Below are 20,518 nucleotides of genomic sequence, written 5' to 3'. Positions count from 1 at the left end.
TTCTTCTCAAAGCTCCTTCTATAGCCTAACAATCCCTTGTCCTCTGACTTTTCCATAACCAGTAAGAGGGTCATTCCCCGACCAGGAAGGGGAAGAGAAAACGACTATCCCCAACCCCGCAGTGGTGGTCCATGAGGATGGGCTGCGTCAGGACCTGACCACAGGGCCCCACTGGGGCCCGAGGGGCACCCAGCAGCAGCCTGCCCCCACCTTTGTTCCTAGGAGAGTCCGGCTGCAGGCCAGACAGACCCTGAGCTCAGGGTGCTATCCAGCAGCCCCGCACGGGAGCTGGGGGGAAACTCAGCAAGGGTCCGCAGAGCCTAGCTGGACAGCCTGGCCAGGGAAATCCAGAACACAGAGTGTCTTGTCTGTGTTCTCAGGAGCCCTCATCAAGGCCACAGGGTTGGGACAAAGAGCCCTCCCCAGAGTCCCCCCCACACCAGCCACACTGCCTGCCCCAGTTCTTGCCTCTACAGTAAGGGTCTCATCTGCCTGGCCGTGCGTTCTCCCGGGGCTGGACCTGCAGTGATCATAGTTCCCTGCCCAGAACGGCTATCGGCACCAGTGAGCACCAGCTCTGCCACGTGGCCGGGCACCTAGACTCTCTCTGAATCCTCACAAGGCCCCCCTCCAGGGCAGCCCTAGTGACCATCTCCGTTTTACTGAGACTCAGAAAGGTTGGCATCATCGATTCAATGGATGTGAATTTGAGCCAACTCCGGGAGATGGTGAAGGACAGGGAAGCCTGGCATGCTGCAGTCCATGGGGTCAGAAAGAGTCAGACACAACTGAGTGACTGAACAACAACAGAAAGTTTACACCTGCCAAGGTCACACAGCCGGGAAGTGGCAGCACCAGAAAGGCACCCGGACCTCCAGACACAAAGTCTGCTCCCCCTGACATCACCAGGTCCTATGTATCTTGTCCAGGGGCCTGGGAGGCCTGGCACAGGCTGGATGGAGAACTGTCCTGGGACATGCTCTGAGATGGGCAGGTGGGCATGTTTCCTATCTCCGGTCAGGCACCCACCCCAACAGTCAGGCACACTGTAGACTCCCAGCAAGCAGGAGCCCAGGTGGCCCCTTAAGGAGCACCCCGGGCAGGGCAGCAGCAGCTGCGACAGGTCCCAGGGCTGTGATCTTGCACCAGTTGTGGACATTCTCAGGGCCTCAGTTTCCCCCTCCATAAAAGGAGGCTGAGGCCCTTCCCTCCCAAATCCAGCACCCAATGCCCCTGGGATGTAACAGGGACGGAAGGCCTCCACCCTCCCAGGCCTCCCCAGGAATTAGCAGTCTTTCTGCGGATAAACAGGAAGGGCAGGCCAGAGCTGCAGAGGGCAAAGGCAGGAAGCCGCCCCGGTTTGGGAAGCCTCACAATTCACTCCCAGCTAGGTTCGAAATTCACCTCGGCCACTTCCTGGCTGTGTGACCTTGGGTAGGGAAACGCCCCTCTCTGTGCCTCACTTTCCCCGGTAAGAACTGGGGAAAACCGAAGTACTTCCTCCTAGGGGTCACCAAGGCGATCCATGGAAAGTAGGAGGCCCCGGGCCCACAGAGAGGACTTGGGGGTGGGGCGGGGGGACTGAGCTGGCTGCCCCCGGACTGAGCGAGGCCTCTCTGTCCAGCCGGTCGGTGGAGCAGGGCGAGACATCCCCTCCCCAGCGACCCCGCGCTCCCAGCTCCATGCCCAGGCCGGGATCCGGGTCCGCAGGGCGCAGCCGCCCAGCCCTCCACAAGGCCCGATCGGACCCCGGCCGGGGGAGGGGGGCGCGCCCGCAGCAACAGCAGGGACGCTACACCGGCCGCCGGGACCCCGAAGCGCCGCCCCCGCGCGGCCCGGCCCCTCCCCAGGCCGCGGCTCACCAGGGCCCTCTAGGACGCTGCTGCAAGTGGGTACGCCCCTTGGGCAGTCGCGGCCGCTGCCGCCGCGGGCCCGGCTCAGAAGGGGTTCCGATTCTTCCCGGGTGTCCGCCATAGAGTCTCCGCCAGCCACCCGGACCGCGCAGAGGCGCTAAACGCTAGCTCCACCACGCAGGCGCAGTGCCCCAGCCCAGGGGTTCAGGCGGAGGCGGGGACAGCACTGTGATAAAGGGGCGTCCCTTCCCATCAGCCAGTAAGGATGGAGAACTTGCTCGTGGAGGCGGGACTTACCGAACCACACGCCCCCTGGTGGGCGGGGCTCAGCTTCCTGGTGGGAGGGGCTATAAAGGCCTTCTAAGGGCAGGGAGAAGCGCGTTCCTAACCGGTGGTCCCGCAGGCTCAGTCCGCCCCACGTGGGCACGGGTTAGGAATGCTCATTCTTGGGCCGGCTCGACCTGCCTTCATTGGATTGATGCTTCATTCATTGATGCTGAAGCTGAAACTCCAATACTTTGGTCACCTGATGCCAAGAACTGACTCATTGGAAAAAACCCTGGTGCTCGGAAAGATTGAAGGTGGGAGGAGAAGGGGAGGACAGAGGATGAGATGGTTGGATGGCATCACGACTCAACAGACATGAGTCTGAATAGGCTTTGGGAGTAGGTGATGGACAGGGAAGCCTGGCGTGCTGCAGTCCATGGGGTTGCAAAAAGCTGGACACAACTGAATAATATCTGATTAGTGTCCTTAATTATATCAGCAAAATCTCTTTTGCCAGCTAACCCACCACAACCACAAGCATGATGGGGAGGGAGAGGTCATGGGACCTAAAATTCTGCCTCCCACAGAGTTCTGAAAGATCAATAAGAAAAAGATTAAATTCCCCATAGGTGGTGGTGTTCAGTCGCTAAGTCATATCTGATGCTTTGTGACCCCATGGACTGCAACACACCAGGCTTCCCTGTCCTTCATTATCTAGAGTTTGCTCAAATTCCTATCCATTGAAGTCGGTAATGCCGTCCAACCATCTCATCTTCTGTCCCACACTTTTCCTGCCCTCAATCTTTCCCAGCATCATGGTCATGGGGAAGGGTCAAAGGATAAGAACCAGAAGCTCACAAAAGAAGAAATATGAATAATGAGTCCTTGAAGCAAAGCTCCACCTTATCAAAATAAAGATACACAAATTGCAATAACAATGAAATCAGTGAGCCCATCACTTGGCAAGTATTTTAAAGATGATACAGCCCTGGCAGGCAAGACTGTGGTTATCCCAGGATGGTAGAGAGAAATCGCAGGATGTGTTTGTGGGTTTGGTTTGGGTTTTTTGTTGTTTTTTTTTAATCAGTTTGTATCTTCAAATCTCGGGGAAACTAAGATATTTTTATTCTGAAAAAGCAAATAATAGATGCACACAGCTCTGGGCTTCCCTGTTGGCTCAGACAGTAAAAAATCTGCCTACTGTGCAGGAGACACAGGTTTGTTCCCTGGGTCAGGAAGAACCCCTGGAGAAGGGCATGGCAATCCACTCCAGTATTCTTGCCTGGAGAATCCCATGGACAGAGGAGCCTGGTGGGCTACAGACCATGGAGTTGCAAAGAGTCAGACACAACTAAGCAACTAACACTTTGCAAAAATGGCCCATCCCCCAAGGACTCGTCTTTATTGCAGTTAAAGAATTCCTTTGATGTTTGTACAAACTCACGAGGCCAGAGTGGAATGCAGTGCTGAGTAAGCATTTATGTGGACTTTTTGGTGTAAGCAAGGCTGGTTTGGATGCTGAACACAGGGTTAACAGAAGGAGCTCTAGCAAAAGGAGAGGCAGCAACAAGGCTTCTCAGATGCCAATGTATGTCCTTGGTACAACCAAACTGTCCCTGGGGCGCAGACAGATGGCCTCTGGGCCATGTCCATTACTAGCTTTCAGTTAGTCGGTTAGCCTTATGCTTCGAGGTGACTGTGGGGAGAGTAAAGCCTGGGAGGGTCCTCTGGGTAGGCTGGTGGTCCCATGTGTGGACCTCCTGGGGCCCGGGGCCCCAGCTAAGAGGGGCAGGGTCAAGGGAGCAGTGCTGGCCCAAGAGAGACACCAGCCTGATCTCGATGTGACTGCTTCAGGCAAGTCATGGCCCTTCTGGGTGCCTCAGTTTCCTCTTCTGTGAAATAGGATCAAAACAAAACCAAGACAGCTGTGAAGCTTGAAGGGGGTTGCACTGACCCTCAGGAGTCTCTGGGCACTCACAGCTCCCCACCCCCACCCCCACCCGTCAAAGGCAATGTCACCTTGGCTGAGGTCAGTCCTTGGGTGAGCTGCCTCCTCCAAGCCCAGCCACTCTGTGAGGGTGACCAGGAGCCGTCACTCAGCCAGTCCTGCCCAGCAAGTGTGCTGAGCACCTACTGTGCTGCAGACACCAGGCTGGGTGCTGGGATACAGCAGTGAGCAAAACAGGTGCCTGGGACGCGGACATTCTGACTGCTGCTTCTGCTGCTAGACCATCTGAGGGCATGTCACACCCCCCTCTGCCTGGCTCCCCATCCATAAAGCGGGGAGAGACTTACAGCAGCCTCACATGGCTGTTAGACTCCCCTGGTGGCTCAGACGGTAAAGAATTCGCCTCCGATGCAGGAGACCGGAATTCAATCCCTGTGTCGGGAAGATCCCCTGGAGAAGAAAATGGCAATCCACTCCAGTATTCTTGCCTGGAGAATCCCATGGACAGAGGAGCCTGGCGGGACACAGTCCTTGGGATCACAAAGAGTTGGACACGACTGAGCGACTGTCATACACACTTGACTGTTGAGAAGGTTCAAGCAAGTGACGCGTGTCAGGCGCTGGGCAGAGGGAGGCCCTCAGTGACAAGGGCCCGCCGGCCCTCTGAGCTCCGTCTGTCTGTCCAGTGGAGGAGGCCAACAGAAGAGTTAAAAAGGGTGCTGTGATGGCGTTCCCCAAGCTTGGAGGTAGGGAGGCAGGCTCAGTGGGCTCTCTCCACACCCCCCGTAAAAGGCCATGGGATGGGGAAACTGAGGCCAGAGGTGACAAAGCTCTGCCAGGGCCTCCTGCTGTCTGTGGGTGAGGTTGTAGGAGGTCACCAGGCTTCTTACCAGCTCTGTCCGTGGGTCCTTCTGGTGCCCCAGACTGGGAAGCAAGCCTGCAGGAGACCCGGGGTGTCAGCTGACACCCCTACCCCCATTTTCCTCTCTCCTTCCTCTTCCTGCCACGGACCTGCTGGCCCTCGTCCTCAGCCTGATGCTGAGCAGGGCTATGTGGGTCTCCTGGGCACGGAGGTCTTTTCTTCCCCCATTTCTTATAGGCAAGACTCCAGCCTCCACTACCTGAGTTCCAAAGGGCAGAACAGTTAGAAATCAAAGGAGAAGACCAGTGAAACCACCTGAGGCAAAACTAAAGGACCAGAGAGATTCATCAAGATTACCTGAGACCCTGCACACACCCTAATCTGGTCAGCACCTTATCACATCCCCCTGCCTGACTGTTTCACCTCCCCCTACTCACCAGGGAGGCGGGCACAGGTCTTGAGGCGCTAGCCTACTGTGCCCGCGCTTTGCATGACAAGACACTCTTCCCTTCTCCTCCATGACTCCGTCTCCATATTCCTGTTTGGCCTTGGTGCTCAGAGAGCCAAGGTTTTGGCAACAAGCCCACAAAAGGGAGGTGACTCTGCCACATTGAGAAGCTGCCCTCGAACCAGGGCTCCCAGATCCTTGGGCCCCTCAAACACTGGACACTGGGCTAGAGCCAAGAGGCCACAGAGTCACCGCCCCCCCCCCCCCAACTAAGGGATACTGTTTCCCTGTAGGCTGTGATGTGGGGAGAAGCCAGGGAGGGGTGATAACCTGGATGCATCCCCACCCACTCAGCGGAGCGGAACTCAGCCAGGGAAGAGGCAGCCCTTGCTGCCCCCAGACACAGCCTGGGGTTACCCCTTACATTGAACACGCCTGCTGTGGCATCCGTGACCATCTTGTCAACATCTCAGTGGTCACCCAACTTCAGTCACCGTCGGCCTCCTCCCAATTCCTGCCATCCCATACCCATCTGTGTGCTTATTTATCCTACAGGTCTCTTCAAATGGATTTAAATGGGTCGCTTTTTCCCTGCTCAGAGTCATTGCAAGCAACAAATGTCCCAATTTCCTGTGCTGCTTACAGCCTTTCCTGGTGGCTCAGAGGTAAAGAATCTGTAGAAGACACAGGTTTGATCCCTGGGTCAAGAAGATTCCCTTGGAGAAGGAAATGGCAACCCACTCCACTATTCTTGCCTGGGAAATCCCACCAGGCTCCTCAGTCCATGGGGTCACAAAGAGTCGGGCACGATTTAGTGACTAAACAATGACAAGCAATAAATGTCCCAATTTCACATGCTGCTTATGTGTTTCGTAAGACACATTCAGTGAAATACGTATAATGGCTATCTACAGCTGCGTAACAAATAACCCCGAAATGTCACATTTTAAAACCATGTCTGTTGTCTCCCAGCTTTTCCAAGACTGGAATCTGAAGGCAGCTTAGCTGGCTGCCTCCCTGCATCTCTTGCAGGCTGTGATCAAGGTGTGGCCGAGGCTGCAGATCTCTGCAGGGGCCCGGCTCACTCACTGGCTATAGGCTGAGTTCAGTTCCTCACGGGCTGATGGACCCAGGGTCTCAGTTCCCTGGCTGATGGCCTCTCCATAGGGCTGCCGATGACAGGGCAGCCAGCTTCATCAGAACAAGAAAGTGAGAAACGTCAGAGAGGACTCACACAGTGGAAATCACTGTCTTCTAGAACCTAATCTCAGAAGCAACACCCATCACTCCTACTGCGTTCTGTTGGTTAGAACGAGTCACCAGATCCAGCCCACCTGAGTCCAGGAGTGCAAGACCCACTCAGGATAGAATGCAGACCAGAGAGTCAGGCCGCCCAAGAGGACGGGCCACATCAGACCAGGCCTGGGGCAGGGCCACGGGGGCCTTGGCATAGGCTCGGGTGACCCTCCAAAGCCACAAAGCAGCAACTTTTCCCCTGCAAACAAGGCCAACCCAGAAGAAGCCATAGGCAGTCACAGAATCCCTGGTTTGCAAAGCAGACAAGAAAGAGCATCCTTGTCATAAACTCCATTTCCTGCCCTGCCCCCAGGCAAGAAAACAGACATGAGAGGCATCAGGGACCAGTGTCCTGTCTCCAACCACCCCTCCCCACACACACCATGAATGAATGAGGAGCCCACCCGCCGTCCAAAGCTGCCCTTCCAGTGTGGTTCTTGTCGTCTGCGTCCCTTGGAACCTGCAGTGGAAGAAGGCGTCCTCTTGGTGGGGAGAGCGACTTTGGGTCAGCCTGGGCATCCTTCACACTGTATCAGGGCCACTGTTGGAGACTCACTCTGTCAACAGAGAACTTTCTCTCGCGCAGGTCATGCCAAACTTGGTTTGAATGACAGAAATGCCCCCGGGCTTCCAAACGCATGCTTGCAGCCATGTTATTTTGGGCAACGAGCTCTGTGTCTCATCCCCACATTGTTTGACAAGGAAATAATGGAACCTCTGCCCTAGTGAAGTTAAAGCTCCAATACTTTGGCAGCCTGATGCGAAGAGCTGACTCTTTGGAAAAGACCCTGATGCTGGGAAAGGTTGAGGGCAGGAGAAGGGGACGACAGAGGATGAGATGGTTGGATGGCATCACCAACTCAATGGACATGAGTTTGAGCAAACTCCGGGAGACAGTGAAGGATAAGGAAGCCTGGCATGCTGCAGTCCATGGGGTCGCAAAGAGTCAGACATGGCTGAGCAACTGGACAACAACAGATGGAGCTGCCCTGGGGAGGCTGCCAGGACATGTAGGAGACCCGAGAGGGGCCCAGACGCCCTCCCAGCCTGGGGCCATGACCAGCACCCTGGGCTTGCTCCTGACACTGCTTGGCCACATCCATTTCCCTCCTGGATGCACCAGGCCAATGCTCACCAAGGGGCTGGGTCTCCCCTGTCAACTGCAGGAGCGGAAAGCAGACACCCATGGTTTGTGCATGCGTGTGTATGTGTGCTCAGCCACTCAGCCATGTCCCACTCTTTATGACACCACGGATTGTAGCCCAGCAGGCTCCTCTGTCCATGGTTTATGTGCCCATAAAGCCAACATAGCTTTATGGCTTAATTCATTTAGTCACTCTTTCATCCACGCATCTATTGAGTGCCTTCTGCATGCCAGGAATCGTTTCTTGTTGATTGAATAAGATAAAAGCTGCTCTTGAGAACAAATGATAGAGAAAGGGCTTCCTGGTGGTGCAGTGGTTAAGACTCAGCCCTTCCAAAGCAGGGGACATGGGTTCAATCCCTGTTCAGGAAACTAAGATCCCATATGCAAGTAAGGCAACACCAAAAACAAAAAAAGCATGTAGAGAAACATTTAAATCACCTGTCCTCAAAGGGGAAAGCATTCAGCTCTGAATTCATATCCTTGTCCACAACCACTGTCCTGAGCTCAGGTAGCCCCACTCCCTTGCCAAGCCTCCGTCTCTATTTCCATAAAATGGAAACAATGCAAGTGGCCACGCCCATTTGCAGAGACAAAGGACACACAAAGGGCCTCAGACCCTGCTCCTGCTCCTCCCCTGCCTCCCTCCTCCACCGTCTCTGGGAGAAACGTAACTGAGTGTTTTAAGATCAGAAAGAATTCTCAAGGCCCTTGTTGCACTTCAGTCCTGAAACGACCACCAAGATTAGCAAAGCAACGATCCTACCTTTGCACTTGGGGAAACTGAGGCTCAGAGAGGCCACGTGCTTTGTCTACAGCCTCACAGTGAGTGAGGGACTCAGTGGACATGAAGCCTGCCCGAGCCTGGGAAGAGAGTATGTCAGCTGAGCATGGGGCCAAAAGCTGGGGCATTGGTGAGCAAGACCTCATGTGTGCCCTGGGGACCAGCCCCTGGGAAAGCCATCTACTTCCCAGGCTGGGCATAGGCTGCACTGGCTATTTTGAGTTCTCCCACACATGACACGAACAGCAGGAATCTGGGGAGACCCGGGTCGTTGGTCGCGTTGGGAACTGAGAGGCTTGGGGTGGCGGCCAAGGGAAGGGTTGTGGGTGATGGAGGTCGGCAGAGCGGGGCCAGGAGGGCAGAGCCCAGAAGGCTTCGGGGTTGGGGTGCCTGCTGGAGAGAAGGCCCGTGGGGAGCCCGAATGAGAGCCTGGGAGATGGGGGGCCGTGTCAAGCTGGGAGGAATCCAAGGCCTTTCCAGAGCAGGCGAACACACCCAGGTCCCCCTGGGCTGGGAGCCCGAGACAGGGTTTGGGCGGTGGGTTGAGACGATGATGCTTTTGTACTGTGGTGCTGGAGAAGACTCTTGAGAGTCCCTTGGACTGCAAGGAGATCCAACGAGTCCATCCTAAAGGAGATCAGTCCTGAATATTCATTGGAAGGACTGATGCTGAAGTTGAAACTCCAATACTTTGGCCACCTGATGGGAAGAGCTGACTCATTGGAAAAGACCCTTATGCTGGGAAAGATTGAAGGTGGGAGGAGAAGGGGACGACAGAGGATGAGATGGTTAGATGGCATCACTGACTCGATGGACATGAGTTCGAGTAAACTCTGGGAGTTGGTGAGCATGTTGTGTTCTTAGTCACTCAGATGCGTCTGACTCTTTTGGACCACATGGACTGTAGCCCACCAGGCTTCTCTGTCCACGGGATTTTCCAGGCAAGAGTACTGGAATGGGTTGCCATTTTTTCCTCCAGGGGATATTCCTGACCCAGGGATCAAACCCAGGTCTCCTTCATCTCCTACATTGGCAAGCAGATTCTTTACCACTGCCCCAACTGGGAAGCCCCCACAAGGGCATATTATTTAGCCATAAAAAAGAATGAAGTAAAAAAAATAAAAAATAAATAAAAAAGAATGAAGTGCTGACTCCTGACAATAATTATGCTAAGTGGAAGAATCAGATGCATAAGACTTTGTATTGTAGGATTCCATTCACATGAGATGTCCAAGAGAGGTAAACCCACAGAGATGAGACAGGCAGGTTGGTGATTGCCAGGGCCTGGGCAAGGGAGGATGGGGAGTGACTGCTGATGGATAGGAGGTTTCTTTTGTGGGTGATGAGAGTGTTCTGAAATTAGAGGGTGATGGCGGTTGCACAACCTTATGAACATACTAAAAACCACTGAATTGTATACTTTAAAGGGGTGAGTTTTATGGGGTGTGTGTGTGTGTGTGTGTGTGTGTGTGGTCAGTCGTGTCTGACTCTTTTCAACCCCATGAACTGTAGTCTGCCAGGCTCCTCTGTACATGGGATTTTTATAGTAAGAAAATTCATTAAATCTGAATTCCAGGGACTTCCCTGGTAGGCCAGTGACTAAGACTCTGTGCTCTTAGGGGGTTCGATGCCTGGTCAGGGAACTATATCCCACAAGCCGCAAATGAATTTGCATGTCACAGCTAAAAGATCCTGCATGCCACCACAAAGACTGAAGGCACCACATACCTAAACTAAGGCCCGGCTCAACTCATTAAATCAATTAACTAAAACTTAATAAAGCAAAACAAACAAGCAAAAATCTCGACTCTAAAAAACCTACACAGAGAGACCATCTTTACATGGGACGGTCTGGGAGGGCCTCTGGGAGGAGGTGACATTTTAGCTGGGGTCTGAGGGATGAGGAGGAGTTGGCCACGGGTCAGGGCAGGAGGGGGCATGGCATTTAAGGGGAGCGAGAGCAGGCTGAGGACAGCGAGCTGGAGGGGAGGGACCAAGGTAGAATGAGGGGGCAGCAGCAGACCCCACAGGGTTTGGCATCCAGGCTAAGGGGTTGCTTCTTCTGAGAGCAACAGGGTGCATCTGGAGGGTCTGAAGCTCAGGAGACAAACACGATGAGATTTCTTCTTTTCAAGTGTGGTGGTTGGAGGCAGTGGATTAGAGGGGGAGGAGGCAGACACCTCCCCCCACAGGAGACCAGATGCCCCCTGGGAATCCCTTGGGACTGGAGGTGACGCAGTGCAAATATGTCTCAACCCCATGCCTTAAAAGGGGCTGTGGGTGGGGTCACCTGGCTCCATTTATATCCTGCAGCATCTTTTTTTTGTTGTTTCAGTATGAAATTAGTTTTTATTTTGACTTCAAAATAAATGCTTAACATTTTTCCAAAACTAAAGATGAACACTTAGAAACAAGGGTAGAAGATCATTTTTTCCTTCCCGGGGGGAACCAGTAAGGCAGACGTTCTAACGTGGCTCGCAAGACGCTTTTATTGGACCAGTCTAGACACGATAAGACCCTCCCTAAATTTTCCTCTATTGTCAGTTGTACCTGCCAGGGTTATGGCTGGCAAGGGATTTGAAAAGTTGCAAAAATCACTGAACATGTGACCGAGCGTTCATGTAAAATCCTTTCTAAGGAGATTGAGTGAAGCCACTATGCCTCAGCAACTCAGCCAAGGTTTCCACCTGCTCAGTCCCAGCAAAGCACGTTGGGTGAGTTCACACCAGTCCCCAGGCTGCACACCTCACGGCTCACCACCGTCTTAAAGCTGAACTTCAGCTTCTGCAGATACTTTAGGTGGGCCTGGGCAATATCGTAGGCGATGCACAGGATACACGGTAGACAGGCATCGTTCACTCCAGGTGGAAGCCCTGTCCCGAAAGTCACCTCCACACCGTCCATAGTGATACTAGTTGAAGGTCAGGGATAACTTTGCCTAAACCTTTGCCAACATGGTCTCCAAGAGTGCCAACTACTACCACACAGCCCAGCGAGACCCAATAGGCTTGATCCTCTTGGGAGAAGTTGCCCTTGGAAACTTGTATGAACCGAAACACACTTCTTCACACATCAGCAAGTTACCCAAGGGCAAGCAGAGTGTCAAAGGTTAAGGCAAAACTAGCCCTCCAGTATCTGAAAGGCCCCTTTGCCCTCAGACGAGGAATGGAGAAAGGAAAGGCACAGCACAGAAAAGGGGCTGGTGGTCCAGGGACTAAGAGTCCGCCTTGCAATGCAGGGGACTCGGGTTCGACTCCTGGTCAGGAAACTGAGATCCCACATGCCAAGGGGCAACTAAGCCCCGATGCAACTGGAGAGTCCACCCACTGGGGCAGGGTCAGCGGGAGATCCCGCGGGCAGCAACTGAGAGCCGAGGCAGCCAAACAAACAAGTAAATATTAAGAGAGAGCGGGAGAAAAGAAGGAAAGAACAGGGGCTGAGCGGGAGGTGGCCTCAGGCCTCAGGCAAGGTGAGTGGGAGACTGCGGGGCAGGGACGGAGCAGACCCCCCTGCCAGCCGCTTGGAAGCAGCCCGGACTTTGAACAATGCTGCCAGCCCAGCTGCCCAGGCTCCTCTTGGGGCGTGGGCCCAAGGCACAGACGCTGCCAGGACCAGGGCACCGGTCCCTGGACAGGGAGGGACTGGAAGGCATCCAGGCTGAGGACGGCGGGTCCTGCCAGGGATCTAAGCCAGGCCAGCGGACCTGGCAGGTCACGGTCAAGGTCTGTTCTGTGGGTGGAGGGGAAGTCCCCACACCACTCAGGAACATGTGAGTTCCTCGGAGAGCCGGCAACGTCCCAGAGCTGGGAAGGGAATTTCACTGCCCTTCAGAGCTGGCTGAGGGAGCCGCACTGGACCCGTTCATCCCGCATCGAGTGGCTCCAGGACGTGTGCCAAGTCCTGGCAGGGCTGCGGGGGAGGGCTTCCTGGAGGAGGTGACATTTAAAAGGGACCCTGAATATGGTGGAACTCCTCCAGGGACCAGCAGGTAGGGAGAACTCATGAGCACAGAGGTTGGAAAAGGCCTGTATCAATCGGGGAACTGAGCAGACTGTGTCTGGGGCGGAGGTTGGAAGGTTGGGGGGACTCCTCCAAGAGGGTCGTCACCCTGGGGTCTCTCTAGGAGGCCCCTCCAGCTGGGCTAAGCTAGGATAGGCCAGCAGCTCCATAACTGGCTCATCCCTTTGACTTTCCTGGCTCTGCTTGTCCACCTGCCTCCGCTCCCCAAGGCCCTTCCCCACACGAGGCTGCAGGTGGTATGGGTGACCACAGAGGTGAGGGAACCCCGAATTTCTGCTGGGAGGGATTCGGGGCGGTTCAGAGCCAGGAGGGCAAGCATTCGCCTGGGATGGCTCTAACCATCTCAGGGAGAGGCCCCTTTGCAGACCCCCAGGTAGGGAATCCCACCGCAGAGAGAGGCCTTCAAGACTGGCCGTCTCGCCCTCCCCGTGGTCAGCGAGCCCGCCGGCACAGAAGCGGGGAGGGCGGCAGCACCAGCGCGGGGCCCCGGGCTCAGGCGGGAGCTGGAACCCAGCCCCGCTCGCCCTCCCGGTCAAGTGCACCGAGGGCTGTGCTGGCAGCCTTGCCCACAGCTCTCCCCCTGGGCCTGGCGGCAGGCAGTGGGGGCCGGAAAGACGCAGGTCCCTGCGGGTCTCCTGCTCCGCTCTGTGGCCCTGCTCGTCTCTGCTGAAGAGCCCGCCTCAAGCTGCTGTCAACCCAGGACTTTCAGAACAGATGCTTCTGCTGCTGTTGTTTTTCATTCGCTAAGTCATGTCCAATTCTTTGCAACCCCATGGACTGCAGCACGCCAGGCTCCTCCGTCCTTCACCATCTCCCGGAGTTTGCTCAAATTCACGTCCATTGAGTCGGTGAGGCTATCCAATCATCTCACCCTCTCTGCCTCTCCCTTCTCCTTTCGCCTTCAATCTTTCCCAGCATCAGGGTCTTTTCCAGTGAATCGGCTCTTCGCATCAGGCGGCCAAAGGACTGGAGCTTCAGCTTCAGCGTCAGTCCTTACAGTGAATATTCAAGGTTGATTTCCTTTAGCATTGACTGGTTTGATCTCCTTGCTGTCCAAGGTCAAGAGTCTTCTCCAGCATCACAGTTTGAAAGCACCAGTTCTTCAGTATCATTTCTATTTCAAGTGGACTCGAAGGCAGTTTGGGGAAGATGGAACAGTGATGCTATCATGTTTTGATCTCCCCCAATTCCCTTATAAAAATGAACAGAGCACCAGGAAGAAAGACTTAGGCTTGAATGATATGCTGGTATCACCTGAGAGTAGACAGCTGAAACTCTGCAGCTCCAGGGGGGTGGTCTTGAAGGAGTGGGGACAGAACTTCAGACATCAGCCTGGTTGTTCCTTTTATTTGTAAGGAGAGAAGGTCAGAGATGTGCGTCCATGCTGACTTGTCAGCAAGGCTGAATGGACGGTCAGTGACTCTGAAGGAACGAGATTGGACGATTAGTCACAGGAGGTCAGGAGAAGAGGCCAGAGAAAGAACCTCTCAGAGTGGGCGCAAGGCAGCTGGACAGGTGTCTGTGTCCCATGTAAGTGCTGACCAGAGGCCACCTTCACGGAGGAGGCTGTCTGTCTTCAGAGGGACAAGATGGTCTGTCTGATGGCATCAGCTAGCCTGTGTCCCCAGCCACCCTGCTTTGCCCAGCAACCTAAGCTTCTCTGCACCAAAACTGACCAGCAAACCCCCCAGCCTTTGCCGTATGCCCAGCTACCCCATAGGAGGACGTCATTCCCCAGGGGACTGCCAGCCAACTGGTGGCAGGTTGATTTGACTGGACCACTTCCATCATGGAAAGGGCACCAATTCGATTTTCCTTGAATAACCACTTGCTCTGAACAGGAATGTGCCTTCCCTACCAGCAAGTTTTCTGAGGAAACCTCCATCTGTGGATATCTGGAAGCTCCTTGGCCATTAGTATATGCCCACAACACACACTGCTTGTCATCAAGAAACTCACTCTCCACAAATGAAGGGCATCATCAGGATTAAGCCCGCTGGCTCCTCTATCTCACCACATTCCCCGTCGTCCTAAGCATCACTGAACAAAGGGATGGCCCTTTACTGTCTGAGTGATGATGCTTTGCTGTTTCCAGAACACCGTTTATGCTCCTAAAGAAGAGATGACGTAGGGGGTTACTGTACCAGCAGGTATGACTGGCCCTGGTTCCAAGGGGGAACGCCACAGAGAGCCTACGCCTGGAGTCCGGAAGATCCTCTGGGCATCCCTGAGAACTCTCATGGCCTGTACATGAGAACTCTCATGTACAAACCTAGGGGAGCCTAAACGACCCGTGAAGGGCGTAGATCCTTCAGGAATGAAGTGTTGGGCACCCCACCAGGCAAAGAACCAGGATGAGCTGAGATGGGGCAAAGGGACTGGGTATAGAATGAACAGAGGAAAAAGAAGGCGTATCCACCTAGCTGGAATTACAGGACTAAAGCTGTCTGTGTTTTCTCCCCAGATCCAGTTGATAGTCCAACGACTATAAAGTAGGTTAATAGCAGCTCAAGGAACTTCCCTGGTGGTCCAGTAGCTAAGACACTCCACTCCCAATGCAGGGGGTCCAGGTTCAGTCCCTGGTCAGGGAACTAAATCCTACATGTCAAAACTGAAGATCCTGAGTACAGCAGGTAAGACCCAGAACAACTGAATAATTAAATAAATTCTTTTAATTTAAAAAAATAAACCAATATCTAGTATTTTAAGTCACAAGATATAGAAGGGGATTGCAGCTCAGCTAGAAAACACTGCCCAGAGGTGGAACTTTGCATCTCCTTTTTTGGATGGAGAATTAGTGTCTTTGATTGTACAGGGGACAATGGGGTTCTGTTAGGTAGAAAGATATGATTTTCTGTATTCAACATTAAATTAAGGGATCCCCTCACACCCATTAGAATGGTTACTGTGAAAAAAAAGCATAGAAAATAACCGGTGTTGGTGAGGCTGTGGAATAATTGGAAGCTTTGTGCAGTGTTGGTGGGAATGTAAGATGGGGAGTGAAATGGTCCCCCAAAAAAATTAGAAATAAAATGATCACGTGATCCAGCAACTCTGATTCTGGGTATTTCCCCAAGAGAATGGAAAGCAAGCTCTCAAACAGGTATTCCCAACCCAAACATGGAAACAATCCAAGTGTCCATCGACAGATGAATGGATAAACAAAATATGGTCCATCCGTACAGTGGAATGTCATTCTGCCTTAAGGAGGAAGGAAGTTCTGACACATGCTACCACATGGATGAACCTCAAGCATGTAATGCTAAGTGAAATAAGCCAGTCCCAAAAGGACAAATGCTGCATGACTCCACTCATATGAGGTCCCTAGAGTTGTCACATTCATGGAGACAGAAAATAAGATGGTGGGGGCCAGGGACTGAGGAAGAGGATGGGAAGTTAATGTTTAATGGGGACAGAGTTCCAATTTTACTAGATAGAGTTTGGGAGATGATGGAGGAGACGGCTGCCCAGCCCCGTTGAATGTACTTAAGGCCACAGAACTGTACGCTTAAAAGAGGTTAAAATGGGGACTTCCCTGGTGGTCCAGTGGGTGAGAATCCACCCGCCAATGCAGGGGACTTGGACAGGTTCGATCCCAGGTCCCGGAGGATTCCACGTGCCGCAGAGCAACTAAGTCCACGCGCCGCAACTACCAAGCCCACGTGCTGCAACTACTGAAGCCCGCGCGCCTAAAGCCCCTGCTCGGCAGCAACAAGACAAGCCACCGCAATGCAAAGCCTGCACACCGCGACTGGAGAAAGCCCACTCAAAGCAACAGAGACCCAGGACAGCAAAACTTTAAAAATGTATTAAAAAAAAAAAACCCCACAATTAAAATGTCAAGTTTTCTGTTAGATGCATTTTACATCATTTATTTTAAAAGATACTGGAATTTTATTTCTTTAATTTTTAATGACTTGAAATACACACACATACCAATCAGCATAATCTGTTCAGCTGGCTCAGGCCTCGGGGGGGAAATTCCAGATCCAACAGCTCTACGAGGAGCTAAACAATTCTGAGTGTTATCTGGAAAACAGCTACTTCTGCCAGAAAGTTTCAGAAACATGGACTCCCACAAAGAGGAGACAACGGAGCACTCAGACTGGAGAACAACTCCCCAATTCTGCACTAGACCCATGGAAAACTGTGACTAATTCCATGTGGGGATCAAGGCATATTTTTGTCTTGTGTGTCCACTTGCACCAATAGCGGGCCCAGCGGAAACGCAGAAAGTGACCCCGGTACTTAGTGCAACGTCATTCCTCGCCTGCCTCCCTCCGGCCCCCCTCTCCAAGTCAAGGGTGGGTTTACACCAACCCTCCCACACCCCGACTGCCAGCCTGTCCCCTTCCCCTCAAGTCACCCTCTCTGGGGCACCTGCAAACATCTTGCTGTTGTCATGGTAACCCACGGATGGAGGCTGGGGGCTGGCGAGCTGAGGACCAGACGGCTCAAAGCCAGGCAGAAGCGAATTCTCAAGTCTTTTCCTTTCTGTCTCACTTCCCCATCTCTGGGTAGTGCTTCCTGGGACCACCTCTCACACAAACTACTTGCGGCTCCCCCAAGAAGTTAAGCATAGTTAAAGGGGTGGGGTGGGCTGTGCTGGGCTGTCTGCCCCACCCCACTGCATCCTCCCTAGGTGACGCTAGATCAAGCGCTTCCCCAGCGTCTGCACCCACACCGGTGGGTGAGTGACCGGGGTCCTGACGGCCAGTGACTGCTTCTCACATCCTGTGGTCCCAGCCTTCGAGATGTCCATGGTCCAGCCCCACCCACTTTCCTGTATGAAACCCCTGATTATTTCCCTGATCATGTGATGTGTTTGTTTCCTGATCTAGCTCAGAGACAGAGAAACAGAGAGAGAAATGCTGCAGGGGACTGTTGTTCAGTTGCTCACTCATGTCTGACTCTTTGCGACCCCGTGGACTGCAGCCCGCCAGGCTCCTCGGTCCGTGGAATTTCCCAGGCAAGCATACTGGAGTGGGTTGCTATTTCCTTCTCCTGGGGATCTTCCCGATCCAGGGATCGAACTCACGTTTCCTGCATTGGCAGGTCGATTCTTTATCACTGCACCAACAGGAAAGTCACACAGCAATGGAACCTATAACTTAAAACAGGAAAAAGAAGCAGATCAACCCGTGCATCTAGTTGGATTCTGATTCACACACACAATCCTGTCAATAAATCAATAAACGTGGACACTGGATATTTGTTGATTTTAAGGAATTATCCTTCATGACTTTTAGAAATGATCGTGGTAGACTTTTAAAATGAAAATGTGGTCTTTTAAAGGTTTCCTTATTTTTCAATCCCGTGCTGAAATGGCCACAGATCAAATGATGTGATGACTGGGGTTTGCTCCCAGGATACAGGTGTGGAGGGAGGGGAACAGGGGTATAGATGAGCAGAGGGGGACCAGAGCTGGTGTCGAGACTGGCCAAGGAGTTTGAGGCAGGCAAGCACGACGATGCTGAGGGTCCCCACGGGCTGGCCCACATTAAGGAGTCTGATGAATGGGCAGAAGGCACGCTGTGATGATGGGAGGCTGTGGCACCAGCAAGGAGTCCGAGGGGGACACACACGGGCCTGCCCCGGGGCAGTGGCCACGCAGAGGGAGAGAAGCGGACACAGGTAGGAAACGTCTGGGCAGCAGGAAAGTGAGGAACTGGGCAGAGAGCCTCAAACTAGGAGGACGGGAGACAGCCAAGGCCCCACTCCCAGGACACCCCACCTCAGATCCCAGGAAGGCATTCTGCGCTGGGCTTGCAGGGGGTCTGGAGGCCCCAGCCACCTCCCCAGCCTCATCATACCCCCTCCCCCTCCTGCCCTCCCACCTCCCTTTCCAATCTTCCACAACAGCAAATTTCTTCCAGCCTCAGGGCCTTTGCACCTGCTGTTCTTGATCCCAGACTGTTCCTGTGAACTCCAGTGAGTAACTAGCTCCTCTCCCTCCCCTCCTCCAGCCTTGACTCGAGCAGAAAGAGCTTCCAGCCTGGCCTTGATGGAAAGGCCTTTCTACCATTCTGCCCTAGCTTCCTATAGCTGTTGTAACCAGTGGGTGGCTGTAACCACAAACTGGGTGCCTTAAGACAACACACACTTATTTTCTCTCTCTTTTTTATTTTGGCTGCCACAGGGCCTGTGGGATTGAACCCACTGCAGTGAGAATACCAAGGACATCTCCACACATTTGTTCTCTTGTAGTTCTAGAGATCAGAAGCCTAAAATCAAAGTGTGGGCAGAGCTGGAGACTCTAGGGGACAATCCATTTCCCTGCCTCTTTCAGCTTCTAGAGAATAATGCATCCTTGCCCATGGCCCCTTTCTCACATCCCCCCAACCTCTTTTCTTTGCTCATCACATCTCCTGCCTGATCTCCTGCCTGGCTCCTGTCATCACATCTCACGCTGACCCTCATGTCTCCCTTCTATGAGGACCCTTGAGATTATACAGGGCCCACCCAGATGACCCTGGGTAAGCTCCCCATCTCAGTATCCTTAGCTTCATTATATCTGCAAAGTCTCTTTTGCCATGTAAGTTCCTCTAGTCTCAGGATCTGGGGATTAGGACATATGTCAGCATCTTTGGGGGGCATTATCCAGACTACATCACACCTTCTCTTCTCCTACCACATCATTTTCTATCACCACACCTGTTCATTATCCTACCTGCACTGATTCCAGTTGGAATTCTTGAGTTCACATGTTTCTGTTTATCACCTGTCCTTCTCTCCCTTCATGTCTGATTTCTTCACAGTTGTTTCCCCAACGCCAACATTGTTGGTGTTCAGTCAATATGTGCTGAATGAAGATAAGAATGGATGGATGGATGATGGATGGATAGATGATGTATGCATGTATGCATGGATGGGTGGATGGATAATGGATGGATGGATGGATGGTGTATGCATGTATGGATAAATGGATGATGGATGGATGGGTGATGGATGAATGAGTGATGGGTGGATGTAAGATGGATGATGGATGGGTGGTTGATGGATGATGGATGGATGAACAGATAGGATGATGAATGCATGAATGAACAAATGATTAGTCTTCCACATGTAGGACACAGGAGAATGCAGGTTTCTACAGAGATTCCCCACATGCACTTTCCATCTCAGATGCTCCAGCTGGAGAAGGGGTGAGAGGAGGGAGGAAGTGTCCTCCTCTCTCTTCCTATTAGGAAAACCAGCTAGACCTTGGAGAGACTTTTTCAGTCTCAAGGGTTGAAACCAAAGGGCCTCAGGAACTAACCCGGGAAACCCAGACCATGCACACATTTGCCTCATCTCCTAGAGGAGCTTAGTCAAGAGAAGGGGGGGCCTGGACCCTGAAAAGCCAGCCTGTCACCACCAAGAGGAATGTAGCACTGATACGTGAATCCACAACATGTAAAAACCTTGAGAACTTTACACTTCATGAAAGAATCGAGACACAAAAGACCTGTGTGATTCTATTTCTACAACATGTCCAGAATGGGTAAATTTACAGAGATTAGATGAGTGGTGACCAGGGCCTGGGGTGTGGGTGGCTGGAAAGATTGCTAACGAGTATGAGGTTCTTCTGTTCTTCTGAACATTGACAACAATGTTCTGTAATTAGACTGCGGTCAAGGTTCACAACTCTGTGAATCCAGTGAAACCACTGAATCATAGACTTTAAAGATGTGAATTGTCTGGTGACTGCAGCCATAAAGTTAAAAGATGCTTGCTCCCTGGAAGGAAAGTTATGACAAACCTAGACAGCATATTAAAAAGCAGAGACATCACTTGTTCAACAAAGGTCCATATAGTCAAAGCTTTGGTTTTTCCAGTAGTCACGTATGGATGTAAGAGGTGGACCATAAGGAAGGCCGACTGACGAAGAATTATGCTTTCAAATTGTGGTGTTGG

At 52.8% G+C, this 20,518-nt stretch overlaps 1 protein-coding gene across 4 annotated transcripts in view; it reads right to left on the bottom strand.

Moving 5' to 3' along the window:
* Nucleotides 1–2,058, bottom strand: part of TPCN2 (two pore segment channel 2) — a 28,992-nt gene extending 26,934 nt beyond the window's left edge. For 2 of the 4 annotated variants that reach the window (XM_043451792.1, XM_043451793.1), the window contains exon 1: nt 1,863–2,056. In XM_043451792.1, the coding sequence (XP_043307727.1) occupies nt 1,863–1,974 (112 nt within the window). In that variant the 5' untranslated portion in view covers nt 1,975–2,056. Of the gene's footprint in view, nt 1–1,862 lie in introns of all 4 variants that reach the window. The other 2 variants (XR_006266397.1, XM_043451794.1) reach the window with 2 other exon arrangements.
* Between the last annotated feature and the right edge of the window lie 18,460 nt (nt 2,059–20,518).

The sequence above is a fragment of the Cervus canadensis genome, chromosome 29 (genome assembly GCF_019320065.1).
Source record: "Cervus canadensis isolate Bull #8, Minnesota chromosome 29, ASM1932006v1, whole genome shotgun sequence".
In the NCBI taxonomy this organism is placed as follows: domain Eukaryota; kingdom Metazoa; phylum Chordata; class Mammalia; order Artiodactyla; family Cervidae; genus Cervus; species Cervus canadensis.
The sequence above is the reverse complement of the archived record's forward strand: the minus strand, read 5'-3'. Positions and strand labels throughout refer to the sequence as shown.